Genomic DNA, 21784 nt, shown 5'->3' with positions numbered 1-21784 from the left:
TGTAAACAAATAAATCAAAACAAGTCTTAAAAAAAGAAGAAATGAAACAATTTATTATGTTAACCTCATGTAATCAGTTATGCTATACTCTTGCCAAGACCACTTGGCGTTGAAGTGTATGTTAGGCAAGACAGCAACCAAAGGTCCCCCAAGTACTACAGAACATGAACCTGCTATATGAAATGACATACATGTTACAAGTATAGCTTGTACTGTTGCCATTAGTTTCTTATTGCATTTACTTTGATATATTTTCTAAACTTAAAATATATGCAAATACATTACATACAGTACATACACATATAAACACATACATACATACTGTACATACACATGTACATACATGCAAACATAGATTTTCATGCTTAAGTACACAACAAACGTTAGTAACAGCATATAAATGGACAGACTATAACTGGCATGAAACAATTGTTTGTCAGAGTTTTGGTGTTCATAGTCAGGTGGGATATTTGGCAGGAAATGTTGAGCTGGCCAACAGCTATTGACGGCAAGGCCTGTCAGAACTATGCATGCTGCACTAGTTTCAGCTTGTAAGGTCTTGTCCGCCCTGTACTATGTGTCATGGTTATGCATGATGATCTGATCACAAGTCAGTGCAAAGAGAAACTCGATTCAGCAATAAAGGTATTTTTCATTCATTTTGCTGAAATTAAATGCAAATTTAATTGCATTTTATACATTACACTTATTCTTTTATTTGCTATATTATAATGTGCACTGTAGCATTCTTCACGTAGTTCTAGTAGTTCCAATCAGAAATGCACGTGTCCCAAGACTGTGATGATGACTCTGCAGGTCTTGTTTTCTCAGGCAAGATGAGGCCAAATCGGCTCTCAGTCAGCCAAAGTGTTGTTCCCAGAACATGTCCGAGAAAGAAATGTGTTGTTGGTCTCCATCTACAAAAAACATCTATAAACACTCCCCATCAAATTAGGTTGTGATATTGCAGGACAGGGCAGTTCAGAACTATTCAGGGCAGTTTTACTTGCAGGGGGGGGGGGGGGGGGGGGACTGTCTGAAACTCTAAATCACAAAAACACTATTTGTAGAAAGAAAACAAAATGTTTGAGCTTACCTTCTCTCGGTTCGGTAATGTCTGAGAGAGAGAGGGAGAGAGAGAGACACACACACACAGACAGAGAGATATTGTGATATTTGTGATATTGCAGGATTTAAGTCACTCTCTGAGATTGTTTTCAATACATACAGTACATACATACACGTAATGAAAACATTTTTTTTTTGCCTAAGCTAAACATCAATGCAGCTGCAAACATTTTACATATTGTCCATGAAAGGTGTGCTGAAAAGAAAACAACATTTGTTTGACAAATACTCAGACTGAGTTTGATACCATGTCTGAGATTAAAACACAAGCAAGGTTGCATTTTGGCTGGAATTGCTTGCTTATGCTACAGTAGTCGGTCAGTACTGTAGGCTCATGACTTGAGCTCTGAAATATTAAAATCTACTGACAGTTCCAGATGCTACAGAGAGAGGAGAAAGAGCAGAGTATATCTATGCATCTCTGGGGGGAGAGAGACAGAGAGAGAGATGGGGGAGGGAGACAGGGTTTGGGGGGCACGATTATAAAACGTACAATGATAGCAGCAAAGACATGAGACATTCTCTATCTGCCTGCACTCTCATAGACAGACACAGGGGGGCATATGTGAGTCTACCACCAAGAGTACACCAGCATGTGTGGGAGGTGGAGAGGGTGTAACTGATGGGGAGAAAAAGATCCTTTGTATGAGGCATCGAGTGAAAAGGGGTAAAGAGAGAACAAGATGGATTGAAGAATTCAACATGTAAGCGAGCATGCAAGTAACGGAAGAGAAGCTGTTAAAAAGGGGAGATGAGATAGAAAGGTAAATGATATTAAGATTAAGAACAAGGGCAGCAGTGAAAAAGGGGAGGGAGCGAGGGAAGGAATGGAGAGGAGAGGGGGTTGCAAAGGGAGGAAGACGACAGTGGAATATGTCTGACTCATTCAAGCTCATAGTGTCTCATGAAGTCTGATTTATATTTTAGTGTATGACTGTGTCACTCACTGAAAATACATGCACCTTTCCTTTACTTTAAAGCAGACAATGAGCTGTCATAGATATTATGTCACGCATATAGCGTGCCACACTTTCCATCCATTATTGTTATACAGAAAGCACAGTCAAGTTTATAAGAATGACCACCTAACTTGCAAAATGGATAGTGTGACTGACATTATAAAGTATTGTAATCAGACTTATGACTATTGATATAATACATTATAGGGCTTTATTAAGACTTTGACAATGCATAATGACTGTATTATGATGGAAAACATAAGGCAGGCTGACTCTCTCTCTCTCTCTCTCTCTCTCTCTCTCTCTCTCTCTCTCTCTCTCTCTCTCTCTCTCTCTCTCTCTCTCTCTCTCTCTGGGGGCAGACAGTGGTGCACATCACATAAGCAGGTCTGCACTGCAACAATATCTCACAAATCCAAGCAAGAGTAATACTCACATGATGTAAATCCTAAATTGTCATTCTGCTTTTCATGACAGATGGTTCAGTGGCACAAACCAACTGCAATGGGGAATGACAAACTACCACACTTATTTAAAGTGAACTCTGAAGACACTTTACATATAGAGCAGAGACCCGACATTGCCCCAAGCCCTGAGCAAGCTTTTTGTTTTTTAAACAGTGGCACGGAAAAATCCCCTTTAAAGGGAAGGACAAGGCACTAGGTTAGGCCTAGTCCGGTCATGCCTGACTGTGGATCAAAGCCTCAAAGGCTACACATTGATAAACAGTGTTCCTACAAATCACACTTTTTCTATGTTATATAGCGAGCCCTGCTCCAATAATATAATGCCATTTTGAGGCATGTCATTAACTGTCAGAACAATGGGAATCCATAATGATTCAGCCTGCATCACCCTCCAGCCAATGTCAATACATTAGAGCAGATTCCAAAATAATCAATACTGTGAAAGAGACACTGTATAAACTAACAATAAGAGAAACATTGTTTTTAGTTCTTCACACCCTATGTGTGCATGTGCCTGTCTGCTCGCTTGGATGTCGCATTGCACACAAAGCTGAATTTGCTCAAAGCATTGCTGAGCATTTACCAGCGATGCATGGCATAGCAATTGCAACACAAGGGACAAAAAGCTCAGGGGGATAGCTAGCCTATACTGCTGGGAGTTGGATTACTCTAACCACCATGATCTTATCCCAGCATAGCTGGAAGTAATTGTGTCATACTTCCTCAATGTACTGCAACTGTGGTGGTGGTGGTGTAGCATGCTATCCACCCCAAAGTGAGCAGGTCAAAGATACTGCTAGGAAAACACAATCCTCTTATCAAGGCTACATTCAAGATCCGGACAGCAGCTGGCTCTATATGTCACACACCCATTCATGCCTCCTTTTGTCAGAGATTATGACATTTCCCCTGTCTGTACAATAAGATGAACTGCAAGTGGACATGCAACCAAATGAAGCCTCCTTAGCTTTCCTCCTCATGGCTGACTGCATTGCACTGATCTCCCCACTGACTCCCCAGTCAGTTAAATCCTCTGGCATGCAGGTACCGTATGACCTAAACACAGCTGCAGAAAATTGATTGACAAAAACAAGAAACCTACACAATATAGAAATGGCACAAACCAACCATCTCCAACCATACACTGTATAAAATAACTCTATAGTATATGGTAGATGATGTACCAAATGCAGCACTACTGTCTTTCATATAAGAAAGTGAAACAGGCATAATTATTCTGGAAAAGAATAAGTGCTTTGTGTGAAATAGCTTAACAACACTTGCTGCCTCTATAAAAATGAATACATCTAGTAAGGATTTTCATCAGATTTCCCTGAGTCCAATGTTAGTATATGAATTGGCCTGCCCAGCCCACACCCTGGAGAGACGCTTTGGAGGATGACCTTGATTCAGTTGTAGTGGAATGAGTATGAAATGTGTATGGCAGGGCCCAACATACAGGACTGTCACCGACGCACCGGCCAATGGATGGAGATGCAATGAAACTGAGGGCTTATATAACTATGAATGGTGCGCAAGGAAGGCTACTCACACCATACAGGGCAATGATGATGAGAGAGAGAGAGAGAGACAGAGAGAGAGAGAGAGAGAGAGAGAGAGAGAGAGAGAGGGATAGATGTGAAGTGAAGGCTTCCTTTCGAGCATGGAGAATAATGCCATGCTTCCTGGACTGATGTGAATCCGCATCAGAACCAGGTCTGACCCATATCAGGTCTAGAGCAGTGACTAGCCGGGGCCAACTCTATGGAACGCTATGGAAGGTTCTAAACTAGCTTAGTCACTCTGACAAATGACAAGAGCAAAGGATCTGTGCCAAGGACCTACCCTGACTCTTAGCCTACAGCTGAATCAAGGCCCAAAATACATTTTGTCCCCTCTGGATCTGGAGCTATCCACAACGTTTGCTATGGAAATGACAAACTCAATTCTTGCAGCTGATTAGTCATTCTGATGGTGGCCTGCTCTAGTATCATTACATGTGAGAACCAGGCAAAATGTGCAACACCAGTCAATATATATTGTAAATCACTACATTGTCAACATTAAAAGTGTTGTGAATTATATTTATTTTTGTTCTAACATGTTTTTTTTTGGTCCAAAGGTCAAAGCTCTATATTCTGATATCATTGCTATAGATTGTTCAGTAAACACTGTCCAGCTCTCTCCAGCTCCTTAGTATAGTGTTCCAGTTCCTATGTTGTCTGCTCCTTCTTTTCTCATAATTTCCAATTTCAATTGTTTATCCTATATATCATGTATGATTTATATCTCCTTGTTTGATAAAACTGGTATCCCAACCTGAAAATGCATAATTTATAATAAAAAAATAACTGAAGAGATGGTAAAACCCCTGTTAAGGCAGTTTTTAACCGCACAAATTCGGACACAATTTCAGTTGAAAAGTGTCTGCTGCCGACAGGGAGCCATCGGGAGCTTGTCGGCAAGAAACGTTTGCCGTCGATATGGCTGACGGAACCTGTCGATGAAAAACTGAACATGCTCTTTTTTTTGTGGTCAGGTAAATCCTCCACTGTAGAATGGACCTCTGTCTAGTCTGCTACAGTGCAGAACGTCCAGAAGCAAGCCTAACTAAGCCAGAGACATTTTCCCATTGTACATTTTAACTAAATACCATATTCTCAATCTCAACTCTCAGTTCCTATACCAATCGACTCCAAAGCAAAGCAAGCTAGGGCTGTTTTTAGTCTTGGTGAGAGAAAACACTGCAGAGAGACAAAAGCTCCAGTTGCCAGATTCTGTGATTGAAACAAGTGACCAGGTCTATGAAAACAAGCCCAAAAGAAGCAACCAGTTTCACCACTTGAGCTCTATTACATTAGCTCTTTCCTAAAATAATGTTGATAATAATGTTGCAAGGCCAAATAAGCAACTACACTTCAGATACAAGCCGCAACTAGGGACTTTACAGGAAAACAAGACCAAAGTCACTTATAATCATGAGCAGACCTGGCAACACTGCCAGAGCAGCTCTGCAGGCTCATCTGAATGCAATGTTCTGTCGCCCGACTTTTAAATGCCAAGTTTGCCAACAAATGCCAGCAGACTACAACAGACTGTCAGTTTGGAGCCATTGAAGTAGTATGTTTGGTGTGAAGACACCTTTACTGAACAAACACGAACAATGATTACTAGCCATTTAGTGTGGTTGCCCTAACAGGGCAACCCTGTGGTACTTGTCCAACTTTATTAGTGTGGAACCGGGCAACCAGACTATAGTACTTGTCCAACTTTATTCTGGATATCCATACATGGAGACGACTGGATCATTACTTAGACCTCCATATATGGAGCTGACCTCTACATCTGATTCCCAGATGATGCCCTGTTAGGCCAACCAAACCCCCTTTTATGCCCATCAATATTAAGCCCATATCTGGGAATGCCCATACGATAGAATCCCTTTCATGCCCATCAGTATTAAGCCCATATCTGGGAATGCCCATATATGGACATATTGTGTCAGTCTAACCAGTGTGGTTGACGCGACACGAGTCACACTTGCAAATGAATTCTGTCCTTGTCCCTTTTATGCCCATATATGGAGATCCCTTTGGTCCTTGGTCGCTTCTCGCCCTCAGGGCGTCTTACTGGTTTATCTATTGATTTATTTGTGAATAAATGTTCTTCCTTGACTTGAATGGGAAAATGCAATTTTTTTCCCAAATATGGAGATGACTGAGATCATAGATGTCTGACATCATAGACCATGGGACTGACACAGTATGTCCATATATGGGCATTCCAAGATATGGGCTTAATACTGATGACATCAGGGATCTCCATATTCTGTATGGGCGGAATGGTTAACACCGCTCAAATAGGGACAAAGACTATCAGATATAGAGATATCCATATGGGCATGAAAGGGACAAATTGTAAGACAATACATTTCCCAGTAGATTCCTAGTGACTCGCGTCACACTTGTTTTAACAAATAAAAAACAACAATTCACTTACTCCCCCTTGAAAGAAATACCTGTCCTCTGTATAATAATGCTGTCAACAGTCTGAAAAATCAAGAGTCCATTTGAGGCACTATCAAATCTGTGTCAGTGACACACATAAAAGAGTACAACAGCAGTACCAGGGCTCAGGCGGTAGAAGATAATACAAGATCATATCAACCTTTATTGATTCCCAGAAGGAAATTCAGGTGTCACAGCATCAACAGCAGTAAGAATAAAATACATGGAGAGGTAGTGGTAAGAGTACCAGACCAAGATAAACAAAGTAAAATATTAAAAACAAAGATAAAACAGTTCGGATTACTGCTTAGATTATGACAATGGACATCGGCACTGCATGGGTGTCTGAATCAACATAAATATAAATGTATAGTCAATTAACAGTGAATATGAATGAATATACTGTACTGTACATCTATCACCAATGAGTAGATTAATAAATATACAGTACAGTCTGACTCTATTGCATTGTATCAAACCATATAACAGTTTGACAGCGGGTGAAAGTAAAATGCAACACCAAAGTGAAACAACAATTTGAACACTTTGCCCAGATTGTGATATGCAAAAGCCTTGTCCCATTTATTTGGGTTTCAGCCCTATATTCATCCATCTGCTCTTTTTCTGCAGTAGGGCATGACACAGATGCACACAGCGAGCCCATGGACCAACACCAGGGTTGTACTCTGCCGCAGTGATCACACTTGCTGACATTCACAGTAAAAGCCTCCTGATTGCCCAATACCACATCACCTGCATAGTATACTATAGGCTGAGGAGAGGGAAGTGCTGACACACACACGCACGCACATAGACACGCACGCACGCACGCAGGCATGCACAACAGGGAGGGTACACTCAGGATCACTTTGTTCTTAGGCACTGGAATGGCTCCAGGAAGACACACTGTACCAAGATCCCCTGCAAGCACTATGTTGGACAACAAACAAAAAGGATCGTCAAAGAAAACACGTCTTGCCATTTTGAACTAACTGTAATTATAGACCGTCCATGACAATAGCTAAATACAAGTTAGCATTTGACAGGTACATGCTTTTTACAGAGACACAGCTACAAAAGGTATTCATGTTTTAATTAGGCATATCACTGTGACATCACATCATCATCATCATCATCACTCATCTGTAAACAGAAGGCTTCTCTATGAATATAAATGCCACAGCATTATAGGCTATCTGTACTGTGCAATTTAGTCAAACATCTATGCAGCATATTAAATTAATTCTATATTATTGAACAAAAGTTTAGTTACTTATAGGCAGTCATGATCGCTTACATTACAAGACTAAAATATAGGTGGGAACATTGATAAGACATTTAATTAAATTAAATCTGAATGTAGCTTTCTTCCAATTTGTCAAGTTATCAATAGGTTACCACATTGATATCATTCACACCATTTTAGGACCACGTCCATTCATTCAGGGGTGTTTTGGACTGTTAAATATTGTCACAATTAAAAATTCATAATCGATTGTGACAGCCATTCATTGTGGGTGAGACTTTTCACAGGGAGCATTATGTTGGTAGTCTCACACTGTGCCTTCTGTCACAGACTAATGTAGTTAGTAAAACATTGACATTTTTCATTTTGTGTATTTTGTTATTGGATTTGTGTGATTCAAGACTGTGTCTGTGTCCCATACTTTGTTGCAGTCATTGGAGAATTTCCTTTATTTTATTATTAGTATTAGTATTAGTATTAGTAGTATTTTACTTTTGATTGACATACAATGCAGGCAATACACCAAATAGAATATCCTGGCAGGGCAGATAAGGCTAGGATTGGGAGAAAAAAGAAAAACATAAATGAAACACGATTGAGGGCAAGAGGGATAGAAAACAGAGATCAGAATAAATAATGTGATCTTGTACCATTCATGCAGAAGGCAAATGTGAGACAGTAAGACTAAGAGAGTGAGATGAGCTATTCTGTTCCCAGTAGCAGGCAGCTCTTCCCCTGTGTAACCAGATCCACTCTGAGACCTCTCTTTGCTGTGCCCATCAGCAAGAGGGGCAAGGAGATGTGGGGAAATGCACATATCTCTGCCCTTAATGTGTGTTAATTTGGCATGGGACTTGTGTAATAGTGTCAGATTGAGTGCATGTTTGTGTGCATATGTGTGCGAGTGCATTCGTGCGTCCGTCCGTCCGTCCGTCCGTCTGTCTGCCTGTCTGTCTGTCTGTCTGTCTGTCTGTCTGTACATGGTACAGTCTGTCTAACTTATACAACTTTTAAAAATGTTCTATACAAATAAAGAAGTTATTATTATTATAAAATGTTTTATTTTTTTAAATCTTCAATTGATAATTTGAACAGAGTTTAGAAGGGGTTTGGTTTTTGAATGGATCTGTATAGAATTTAGTTTAAAGGGAATTATTGTGCCCCTGCATAATATGTATATGTTACAGTATGTTTAGGTAACTCAGGACGTTCATTGTAAGAGCGCTTGTTTTGTGTTCACCACACACTAATCACCACCAGATGGCGACGACAGCCCATAGACAGCCATTCACTAGTGCAGGCGCTGACGTCACTCGTTTGCGACTCTCTTTCTTTATTTACTAGCCTAGCTGGGCGGTGTTTAGCCATTAGCTTAGCCATTAGCTTAGCCATTAGCTTACTATGAGCGTTTATCGTGGGCTTGCCCAGGCCTTACGGCCTGGGCATAAATATAACGATTGCATTCACCACGGCTTCGTAACTCCCGGCCCGCTCTTCGCGGCCACTCGCGCCTGCGGCGCTCGGGGGCGAAGAGCAGGACCAAGGTCCGCTGGCCTTCGCGCCGCTTGCAATGTCGTGGACAATCGAGTGGCTCCGCCTGGAGGACGTTGTTGTGGGCGACCGCTTGTTCCGCCCCGTGCGGCACCACAAGTGCTCCGTTTCTCGACCGTCCTGTTTCTCTAACAAACCGTGACATATATATTAATATACTCCTAGATGCAGAGAGAGAGAGAGAGAGAGAGAGAGAGAGAGAGAGAGAGAGAGAGAGAGAGAGAGAGAGAGACCAGATCAGCTGTCACTTTCAACTGATTTTTCAATTGAGTAAAGGTTTGTTATGCCGCTATCCACTGCTAAGTGCATGGACACATGTACACAAGTGACATGAATGCACACAAGACAGTGTGCCGTTGCACAAAACAGCTGACCTAACTAACTACCTGATGGCCCTATTTTTGGGCATTTCATTAAAAGCCATCGTAAAACGAAGTAGGTATATAGGACAGGGCGTTGTTTTTGTGACTGGATTTGGACAATCAAGTCGTGATGTTATATTTGTGTCTCGTGACGCCCACATGGCAACTTTTAATATAATGTTGTGCGGTGTGTGTCCTCACACGCATAAAACCTTTAGGCAAACCTAGCTCATGTGGTTTAAAGTCTAATCCGGGCCTCCCTCCAGCCAAAGCTCTGACAACTGCCCACAACGTTCCTCCAATCAGCATGAAACGTGACACACACACTTACAGAGTTCTGCCATGATGACAATGGTCACACTGGTGTGGCCACCATGAATGAGGCCACGTCAGGGGCCCCCGGTGGCCACAGGCACACTGCAATGAGTGCATATTTAATATTATGTAAAAGTAAACATATCTTTAATTGACTACACAACAAAGGGCTACATGACAAAATGTACTAAACTGCTGGAACTCACAGTTCAGCATCAGATAACACTGAAACACTCAAAGGTCAGTGTTTCATTGACTTTCAATTACTCCTATAAAGGCCTATCTGCCCCAACCAGTTTGTGTGTGAGAGAGAGGAGAGACACATCAGCTCCACCAAGGCCTCTACCTCATGAACAGATCAGGTGTCACTTTCAACAGATTTTCAACTGAGTAAAGGTTTGCTAAGTATAGCGTCCACTGCCAAGTGGACACATGCTTGTGTGCATATGATTATGAATGCACACAAGACAGTGTTCAGTTGCGCAAAACAAGCCAAAAAAGAAAGGTAATAACAAATATATATAATAACAACAACAACCAACAATAAAACCAACAATAAATACACGTTTTCAACAACAACAAAAATAGCAGATCTACAACCTTGAAACTCATTGCATCAGCCAATCTTGTAGATTGTCTATTTTCGCTATTCATTGTACAACAAAGTATATAGGGCTTATGTGGTTATATCATTACAACTGGATGTCCCTTTCACCTTCCTGTCACTCCGCACCTCCCCTGCAGTGCTCTAGTGCCTCCCTGGGAAGGAGCTGCCAGAGCTGGAGGGGTTTTCAAACTCACTGTTTGAAAACCCTGCTAGCAGGTCACAGCACAAATGACATGCTTGTTAAACGCTATAGTACTGTAGGGATCCCGTTTGGAGAGTGGCAGACTGCCTGCATATTCATTTTTGTCCAAGAAAATAACAATAACACAATTAATTCCATTTCATATCATATATTGACCTCAGATTTGTTGGACAACTGCCGCTCATTCGAGACTGATCCTCTTAACCTTCTCTTTCATATTGGGTCTGTTAGAATACAGCATTACATCATGTGCATGATTGTGGTCTATACTTTAATGACAAGGTTGACAATACCTTTTTCTCCACCAATAGCAATGACATTTAGCCAACAGTGAATATAACATTCCCTGCTGTATTAGGAAAACCAGAAATGTAGTATTTTAGGTTGAATCATTTCTGTATCATCTCCACTCATCTGTCATCTCTGCTGGCCTGTATTTCCTCACATGGGAGAGATCACCATTCTTCCTCAATATGGGTCTGTTGTCAGGACAGCAGTATATCGTCACTGTCGGTCAGAAACCTTGAATCTCCAAGTTTCAAATTTGTAAATTCTTTCGCAAAGTAAAGCACTGCTTCATCACACATGGCCGTCGCACAAAAGTAGTGAAAACAGCCGATCTACAAGCACACAACGTCTCGCAGTGCGAGGCGTTGTGTGCTTGTAGATCGGCTGTTTTCACTAGTTTAAATCGTTTTAAAAATGATAAGTACAAAACAAATGGTTTTGGACATACAAGGTTTCCACCCGACAACGACGATATGCAACCTTTTAAGACAGTAATGTTACAACCACTGATTAACTAGTCTCGCCTAACGTGGACATTCTATGCCCCCGGCAAATCTCACCGGGTCCTCCGGCATCTGGAATGGACGCGAAGGGGGACATGACTCCTGCTGCTGTCCGCTTTGAGTAAATGAGGAAGTCATCCGCGGTGGAAAACGAGTGATAAATCATAGCGATTTTATAATTACAATGGATAAGCCTAAACAAACCGGTTCACATGAAAAATAAGATATCTGAATGGCTACATATATTTTATATACAATTAAAATGTTGTGAACCACAGTTACAGGGGGACTAGCCCAGGCTTTTCTTCTTGAAATGCCTGGATCCCGATGCTACTGATTATCTAACTGAAAGGCAGACATTACCAACAGAAACGTACTGTAGTTACTATAGCTAACTATTAAGTAAAACATAAAATGACGGTGACAAATTGGGACAAATCCTGCTGATTTTTAACTTGAATATATTAAATAGCACCCATGTACATGGCAAGTGACTTGATAAAGAACTATTCAAGAGAAGCATTATGAATTTCAGAATTATATTAGCATCAGGAAGGAAAAGATGAAATCACAGTTCACCCTGACCTGAGTAATAGTTTTGTCATAAAACACAATGCTTCATAACAGTGCTTTATATTTTGAGAGAAACATTCTAGGACTACAAAAAAGCTAAACAACCACAAAGCCAGAAAATAAGTGCAGAGCAGATACTGAATATTAGTCTTTGTTTCCCTGCCTTTCACACCAGTCAGATGAATACAATAATGGAAATGAACATTCTAAACTAATAATTTGTTTCTCTCTTCTTTGTATTATTGCCTACACTTAGGAGAAGATAATCGAATACAGATACAAGAAACACTGCCAAGTGCTACCTGTACTTAATTGTCTTCCACTGCAAATACATTTAACACAAAGTGCAATAAATAATGTATCCTCATTGCGTTTACTTTCTGAATCACTTGACACTTTTCTTCTTAAGGTTTCTTTCTGTCTTTTCTGGATTGTATTGAGTACAGTGGGGAGGGAGGATATATCTATAGAATCAAGAATCAAGCATATAGCCTAGCCCTAGTAGAAGGTCATCTCTGACAGTCAGCAGTCTATCATGTGTGATAGACTCTCTTAAGAAAATCTAAAGAATGAGAAATGTGTGCCTATGTGTAGGTGGGTAGGTCATGTTGGTTTATTTCAACTAGCCCTTACCCGTTCAAAGATATGAGCTCCAAAATGATATGCAGTGTGTGGGTTATGGGATGTGCACTGTGCACACAGTATATGAGGGATGGAAAGTAACTTTAACTGGTGCTTGCATGATGTACTGTAGGAGCATCAATGTAAGAAACCTGTTTCGTTTAATGGCTACAGAGATACTGTCCCCCCCCCCAGCCCGCCCGCCCACCCGCCTGCACACACACCCGCCTGCCTGCACACACACACACACACACACACACACACACACACACACACACACACACACACACACACACACACACACACACACAGAGCTGGTTAAACATTTTGCCTCATGCTAGATGCAGAATAGATGTGCCTCAAGCTAGATGCAGAATAGATAGTAGATACACCATAAAAATGCTAATATACAGCATATGATTTGTGAAAGTGACAAACGGGCTTCACAGTTATGTCAGGTGTGTTCATATGCTAATGGTGATGCGATTTCAGATCAATTGCTCCAGCCACTGAGGAGAAACGCTGTTTCAGACAGACAGACAGACACTCACTCACTCACTCACTCACTCAGACATTCGCAAAATTATAGTATAGATATTGTTTTTTCTCTCTCTCTCTCTCTCTCTCTCTCTCTCTCTCTCTCTCTCTCTCTCTGAGTTTGTACTACAGAGGTGGAAAAAGTACTTGACTTAACTAGAAGTAAGTTCACTTGTGTTGAATGAGTCAAAAGGTAGCTCTTATGACAAACACAAAGAGTAACTGTTACAGTATGATCACCATGAAAGAGCCAATGTGGCTTGGTGACTGTAAACATTTCAATTTCCCTATGAAAGCACTATTCATATAAGGTATTAATTCCTCTGCAATTCAGTGAAGCTCTTGAAAGCGATGACCATCTTTTATTTTATAAGAAAGCTTTCTCAAAGACTGCCTTATGAGGGAAAGGACGCTCAGCGCCCTAAATGGAATATCCTGATTGTGTCATTAAAGCATAACTGTAGGGTACTTTGTAAGTAACTATTGCCTTTCCAAAAGTAATTTGAATACAGCAATTCATGAAAGATCTACCTAAGTTAAAAGTAGAATTGGTTGTTAGAATGTAGTCAAACAAATACATGAAACAGCTACTCAACTTAACAAAATGGGTGTACTTGTATGCCTGAGCCAGTCACTCTGTTGATGTGTGCTGTTTGGCTCTGAACGAACAAGTGTGTGTTGGTGTAAATATAAAAGGTGTTTTGGCTCTAGCGCTGCTCTGTGTGTAAATACGATCATCATCACAGAGCTGACCTCAATACGAGCGGTGCAGTGTCCTAACAAAGCCAATGCAACAGTGAGCATGTGCCCCAGTGACACACAACAGCTCACAGATCACATGGAGCATCCACTGCCACAAGCCCAGAGGCATGAGACCCAGAGACACAGTGAAAAAGAGGATGAGTGGGGGAGAGAGAGAGTGAGAGAGATTAGACAGACATATCAAAAAGACATCAAAAACCGGACAAAGATGGGTCGGCATGCAAAAGGGAAAGTGAAAAACAGACAGCCAGATAGAGGAAAAGGGAGAGTGCAAGTGAGATGGGGGAGGGGCGGTATAGGGAGAGGAAGGATTGTTGAGAGAGAGGGGAAAATTAGAACGATATCAAGATAATGTGGAATTAAGAGAATGAAAAGACAGAGCAGAGGAAAGGGAGAAGGGATCAGCTCAGCAACAAAAGAGGGAGTCAGAGAAAGCAGAGGATGGTTGAGAACAGAAATAGCAAAATAGTAAAGGGTGGTATATAGCAACATTTAATTTCCATTACTTTTCATTATATGAAAAGAATTACCATGCTAGATAGGATTGCAACACAATGAGGAGAGGGGGAGGTAACATTTTGAATTGTGTAAAAGGGTGGATTGAGGTGGATTGAGAGGAATTGAGTTTGAGACTTAAACAAAAAAATGAGGGCAGAAGCAAGAGGTGGGGGTGGGTGCAGTGAAAGTGAGCGAAAGCAAAGCAAGCACCAGCGTGCAACAGAGGAAGAAAAAAAGGAATAGATGAGCATGAATACTTGGGAAGGCATTTGTTTGTGTGTGTGTGTGTGTGTGTGTGTGTGTGTGTGTGTGTGTGTGTGTGTGTGTGTGTGTGTGTGTGTGTGTGTGTGTCTTAATTAAAAACAGGAGTTAGAACTGAAAGAATTTGGTTACACACACACAAACACACTAGCGTGCGCACGTGCACCCCACACACACACACACACATACACACACACAAACACACACCCAACTCAATGCCAGGCAGCTGTTGGGGAGGCGGGGGAGGGGTGCCAGGAAAAAGGGAGTTTGTGTGTGTGTGTGTGTGTGTGTGTGTGTGTGTGTGTGTGTGTGTGTGTGTGTATGTGTGTGTGTGTGCGTGCGTGCCTGCGTGCGTATGCATGTGTTTATGAATGTATGAGCGCATCAGTGAAAAATAAGGCCAATTCTCTCAGGCTACTGCGGTTCTGCTTCATAGCCGCCCTATGACGTTTAAGTGTGCCCTCTTCACCTTCAGTCATGGTGACACTGACTCCACTTTAATGAGGGAAACACCACCACAGACAATCATAGACACACAATAACAAGGTGTGTTGCAGTACAAGCGATTCTCAAAGCAGACACTCTGCATGCTAACACAATTGCACAGAGTGGCTCGGCTAAGCAAGCTAACAAACAAAGGCAGTGGAGTGAGAAGCAGCCCACAACCCCCAACCTCCAGTAATATGGCAGTGAGAACATGAGATACAGTATACTGTACAGTATATAGTAGCAGGATGCTAGGATATATATAGTAGCAGGATGTACTAATTCACCACCATAACTAATACAACAAATTAAACCAAGCTTAACTTCAAAGCATCTTCAGTTGCATTAGTATTTAATATATTACTATTTTCGAAAACGCAAACATCAGCCTAACAATAAGCCAGCCACAGCAATGACTTTATTCATATTTTCAGAATTCAAGATAATGCCCAGCCACAGAATGGTGGTTCTTTAGGTAAGAGCTTGTGTTATGTCCTGTCACTTTGTGATTTATTTTAATACATCTCCCTTCCTCAATTCACTTCACCATGCTTGATTGGCATCTCACTCACTCTTGCACGCACGCACGCACGCACGCACGCACGCAGAGTTATTAATACAATAACAGCTACAGAAGGATACAGAAAGGACATGAGAGACAGTACTGTGAATAACACCAGAAACAGAAACAGAGAACCAGATACAGAATCAGAATCTGTTTAATTGCGTAAATTTGACTTGGTGAATTGGTGCTGGTGGTGTGCATACCTGCCATGAGTTGAACCCATGTGATCCACTCAGGTCACAACAGCACTGGTTTGCTTTAATGAGATGCACTCATTTTTAATCACAGTAGTAAATCTCATGTGTGCCTGTGCTGTCCTAGCATAGCTTGGCACTGCTGTCACATTTGCACACACACATTCTCTCTCGCTCTCTCTCTCTCTCTCTCTCGCTCTCTCTCTCTCTCTCTCTCTCTCTCTGCAGGGGATCAGGTCTCTGTAGTGTGTAGTTGATAAAACAGGGCTGTCTCTTTTCCCTACAAACATATCCACTCATTCCTCCCATTCCTTCTACCACTCCCACCTTTTGCATTGATCCACATTTTTCTCAGTAGGTCAAAATGTGAGCTCAAATCGTTGAACTTTCAACTCTGCCTCTCAATCTCCCAGGCAAAAGAGATCTGAGGTTGACCCAGTTGCTTGAATAAAAAGATTATCCCTGTAATATAAAATATCTAATTAAGAGCTTGATCTGTCCTTGTTAGTGTCTGCACTCTGCACCATCTGTTGACTGATTTACATTGAGGATTTCCCAGGCATAATCCATGTGTTTATCTAAATAAACTCATTTTCCTTAAATACTGTGAGATAGCTAAGAGGAGCCATACAAAAGACACATCCCCTCCCCCTTCCATCCTGGACCCCCCCCCCCCCCCCCCCCCCCCCCCCCAACACCACTCCCTCTTCCTCTCTACTGTTGCTAGGACCACTGAGCATGCACACGAGGCTCGTAGTGGAAACCAGTAGCTTCAGAGAGGTTGATCTGCTAGTGTGTTGCTAGGGGCAACGCACTCCGTTGTTGGCAGAATCAGCTTACCGCCATGCAGACTTGCATAGAGCTGCTGAAATATAGCCTGTTTGTAATGTACAAGCCAAGATGTAAACAGAATGAAATACACACAAAATGATTAGTGTATATGATGTGATGCACGTTACGTTACTGAACAACAGATAGTAGAATATATGTCAGAATCGTGGCCTTTCACAGAAGAGTGAAACAGAGCAAATGGAATAAGCTGGAGAATGGCTACTGCTGGGAGCAGTAGCATACAAATCCCATAATAATGAATGGCATATCCCTGGAAAAAGCAGTGCACTCAACCCCAGCCAACTGTCTGTACACTGTGAGTCACACAGCACACCAACCGGGAGCAGCTCTCTGTCCTGGCCTCAGCCAATCATGGCCAGATTAGTCACCTCTCAACCACCATGGAGCTCAGACCTCTAGTCACTATCATGCACATGATACAGGAACACACATGGGTAGACATGATCACATATACAGCCACATGTCACACACAAAGCAACCCAAACAAAGCAACAAAGCAAGTAGCTAATTGTATTTGTCTTATAGATCAGTGGTTCTCAACCTGTGGGTCGGGACCCGCAGGGGGGTCCCCTAATTATTTGGGGGGGTCCCCAAATGATTAACTTAATGTGCGACATTGTTAAATGTTAAATTGTTAAATAAACAAACCAAAATTAAGTTGTATAAAATAAAGTGTATAGAGGTTATATGCACATTTCTAAAGTGACAATTTAAGGACTTTTTAAATGAATACCTCTAAAAATTGGCCAAATTGTCAAATATTACAATATTAATATTACATGTAGATCGTCTATTTTCACAATAGATCTGTGTTATACAAAATAAAATTCCTCAACTCTTAGTGCTGTCAGGGTGGGGGGTCCCCAGTTAAAATATGAATATTTTGGGGGTCACAGCCTGAAAAGGTTGAGAACCACTGTTATAGATGAATGTTGATATGAATATGATTACATACAAAAAAGAATGTCTGGAAAAAGTAAATATGTATGCCTTACTACTGTATAGCTGCATTAGCTTACATCCCGGACGAAGAGTACTATAGGCTATATAATAACCCCCTCAAATCATGGTCCTAATAGTTTCTCTAAAGACGTTGGAAACAGGTGATTCATATAAGGGGTCAAACTACTGCAAGGATACAACAAGGTTCTTTCCTCTAAGAATAAACGTTAGGTTTTAGGTCACAGTGTTCACAATAGTTTAGTAGCTGGCCCAGAAATGTGCCACAGAGGTTTCAGAGAGTAAAGGGATATTTCCCCTTCCTGTAACAAGTGCATTGGAATCATTTTAGCATAATGTCGCTGTCAGGCAGAAACCTTGTATCTCCATATTTCAATCTTTTATATTTATTCGTAAATTAACATACTTATCATACAAGGTGAGCTAGTAGAATGGCTATTTTCACTATTTTAAAATGTTTACAACCCGACAGCAATAATAAGCAGGCTTTTTTTTCAGTCATAAAAGCTGTTTAAGAGGTTAAATTGACCATAAATACTAACAGCAAAATCAATGCACTGTGTGGAATTTTGTGAATTAAGTATTCTCACATCTAAGGACACAGCATCAACACAACCTAACCCAGGGGTCCCAAAACTACACAGATGATTTAGTTAGTTCCTCAATCCCTGATTGACAGAGTTTTGTATTGTGACATCACTACATAAACTAAGCCCTCCATTGGCCATTGCACATATTGTGCAGTGTTCAGTCGGGGAGAAAATGTCACCTTTAAAATATTCGCAGCCAGATCTTGATACTAAAGCTTCTATGGAGACACTTAAAGCTGCACTATGTAACTTGCCTCTTCTACGCCGGATTTGAACCCGGTTTCCAACGCAAGTGCTGACATTTTTAACACCTAATAGAGCCTGCCTGCTTGCTCAGGGATAATTTGAATCTTGACCATCACGTCAAAATTCGTGTCAGATCCTGTATCTGAGACGTCTCAATAAAAGACAGGGAGAACAAATAATACAACCACCCCAATTGAAGTTACGTATATTGTATTAACATACTCTACCATACAGATTGAAACAAAAAATAAAATGTATTGAATAAAAAAGTGTCGCTTTAATGAAGACATTGAATTGATAATAGTCGATGAGGACACACAACTATGAACAACCAACCACCAAGGGCATCAAGTTCAATTTCCCTAAATTAAAGTGAAAGTGAAAAGGTGTTAAATTCTACATCAACCTTGACTTAACATGAGAGTTGATCTAATGACTTTGACCATAGGTCGCAGTTAACTATGAAAACCGGCACATCATGTCCATATCATGTGTGGCTGGTTCTACAGACAGGGATCTCCATGTATGGGCATAAAAGGGTATGATGTCGGATGTCATAGACATCATAGGACTTTCACATAACGAATAACGAGTAAGCATGTTTGGGCTCTCACAGCATATCTCTACATGGATCTCCATATATGGGTACCAGGGGTCTCCATATATGGGTAACTGGTCCGATATACATCACTGGCCAGATGGCAAAGAATTGGCGCATGTCGTCCTGAGGCTTCTCACTAGTATAGTATAGTATAGTATAGTATAGTAGTATAGTATAGTAGTATAGTATAGTATAGTATAGTATAGTATAGTATAGTATAGTATAGTATAGTATAGTACAGTACGGTACGGTACGGTACGGTACGGTATGGTATAGTAAAGTATAGTATAGTATAGTATAGTATAGTATATAGTATAGTATATCTTTGATTGTAGCCTATACTTCATACATAGTTCACCCGCCCCCACCCCCCACCCCCTTAAAAGAAAAAAAAGAAAAAAAAGAAACAAGACAAGACAAGCTGACTACTAAGTATTTTAACTGATATTCAATTGCTCAAATATACTTCTTACCTCTCCAGATGCACGACGCCTGTCAGGGACCACTAGAGTATTCCCATTGCTCCCTGGAACTATTGTAGAACCTATACTCATTCTGGGTCCAACTAACATGTATCGTCTGTCTCCAGATCTGTACTGGATGCTGTGGCAAAGTGTCCCATCATAATTAGTCTCTTGCAAATACTTGGAGGAATATTCTGTGGGTTTGGAACACTGCATTATGATCAGCACGATGATACTGATGATAAAAAGTACTGAAACTGAGCCCAAAGTTATGATCAGATAAAATGCCACATTGTTTTCCTCTTCATCTTTTGCTGCAGTTTTAACATCAGAAGCCGCAAAGGCCTCTTTGGGTTCAACAGCTTTGACAATCACAGTAGCTGTTGCTGAGAGAGAAACGTTTCCATTGTCTTTTACCAGTATGACCAGTTTATGTTCAGCCTCGTCTGTTTCTGTGAATGAGCGAAGTGTTCTTATCTGTCCTGTATAGCGGTCCAAACCAAAGAGACTGTGGTCAGTGACTTCCTGCAGTGAATATAATAACCAGCCATTATATCCAATGTCAGCATCATAGGCTCTTACTTTGGCCACCAAATGTCCTGCGTTCACATTACGAGGAATCTCCTCCACACCTTCAGCAGTACCGTTAGCACTGACTGGATACAAGATGACTGGAGCGTTGTCGTTCTGATCCAGAATGAACACATTAACTGTGACATTGCTGCTTAGTGATGGAGTTCCAGAATCTTTTGCGAAAACAAGGAATTGGAATTTCTTCAGTACTTCAAAGTCAAAGTTTTTAAGTGCCATAATGTCACCATTTTCAGAGTTAATATTGAGAAATGATGTGAATTTATTGTCAATATCTCCATTTCTCTGAATATGATATGAAATATGAGCATTATCACCCTCATCACGATCAGACGCCCTTACAGAAAATATTTTGGCTCCTGGAGTGTTGTTCTCAGTAACATAAAAGGTATAGGGGCTCAGTGAAAACTCTGGACTGTTATCATTTACATCTGATACAACAACTCGAATTGTCTTCATAGCTGACAAGGCAGGTTCACCTGCATCTTTTGCCACTATTGTTACATCATACTCTGACAGGTGCTCTCTATCCAGCAGTGATTTAGTGACTACAGAATACATGTTATTTTGTGAAGATGGTGATAATGTAAAAGGCACTCCCTCGCTTATAAAGCAAATAACCTTTCCATTGAGACCCGAGTCAATATCATTTACACTTATCAATGCTACAGTGGTTCCAGGTTTGGAGTTCTCAGGTATAGAATTTGAAAAGGATGTCACCTCAATCTCAGGGGCATTGTCATTGAGGTCAACTACTTTTATAATCACACTTTTATCTGTTGTCATTGGAGCTGGTCCCTTATCAGATGCTTTAATATCAATTTCATATCGATCTTTCACTTCAAAATCTACCAAACCTTTAACAATAATTTCACCAGTATTGGCGTCTACCTCAAACAGGCTACGTATTTTATTATTGACGTTATTGCCAAATGAATAAATTACCTCCCCGTTTAAACCGTCATCTAAATCCGTTGCATTCACTTGTATAACAGTTGTGCCAATCGGTGAATTCTCGGTGAGGATCGCAGAATACGAATCTTTAGAGAAAACGGGCATGTTGTCATTCACATCCAAAACATCCACGTTGATGACTGTGGTACCTGACCTAGCAGGCTTTCCCCCATCAATGGCTGTAAGCAGTAATCTATGACTCCTTGCCGTTTCTTTGTCAAGTGGTTTATGTAAATGTAAAATGGGGATTTTCCCATCCTCTCCCCTATCTTTAATTTCGAGGCGAAAGTGTTCATTGTGGCTGAGTTTGTATTGTTGAATAGAATTCGTGTCGCTGTCTGGGTCGCGAGCACCTTGTAGTTGGAATCGTGCACCTGCTAAAGCCGACTCGAAT

The 21784-nt window shown here is 41.0% G+C and overlaps 2 protein-coding genes across 2 annotated transcripts in view; both read right to left on the bottom strand.

Annotated features, from left to right (window-relative positions):
• The window catches only part of LOC308302342 (protocadherin alpha-8-like), a gene marked incomplete at both ends in the record, with an annotated part of 48664 nt that overhangs the window by 11142 nt on the left and 15738 nt on the right, over positions 1-21784 (bottom strand). The gene's annotated exons all lie outside the window — the stretch shown is intronic.
• Positions 1-21784, bottom strand: part of LOC308301900 (protocadherin alpha-3-like) — a gene marked incomplete at both ends in the record, with an annotated part of 33135 nt that overhangs the window by 6230 nt on the left and 5121 nt on the right. Inside the window, one exon of the mRNA XM_080746048.1 lies at positions 19855-21156. Coding sequence (XP_080602174.1) covers positions 19855-21156 — 1302 coding nt within the window. The remainder of the gene's footprint in view (positions 1-19854; positions 21157-21784) is intronic.

This window comes from Nannobrachium achirus (genome assembly GCF_963921795.1).
Source record: "Nannobrachium achirus genome assembly, chromosome: 17".
In the NCBI taxonomy this organism is placed as follows: domain Eukaryota; kingdom Metazoa; phylum Chordata; class Actinopteri; order Myctophiformes; family Myctophidae; genus Nannobrachium; species Nannobrachium achirus.
Note: the sequence above shows the minus strand (reverse complement) of the source record. Positions and strands in the feature narration are given on the sequence as shown.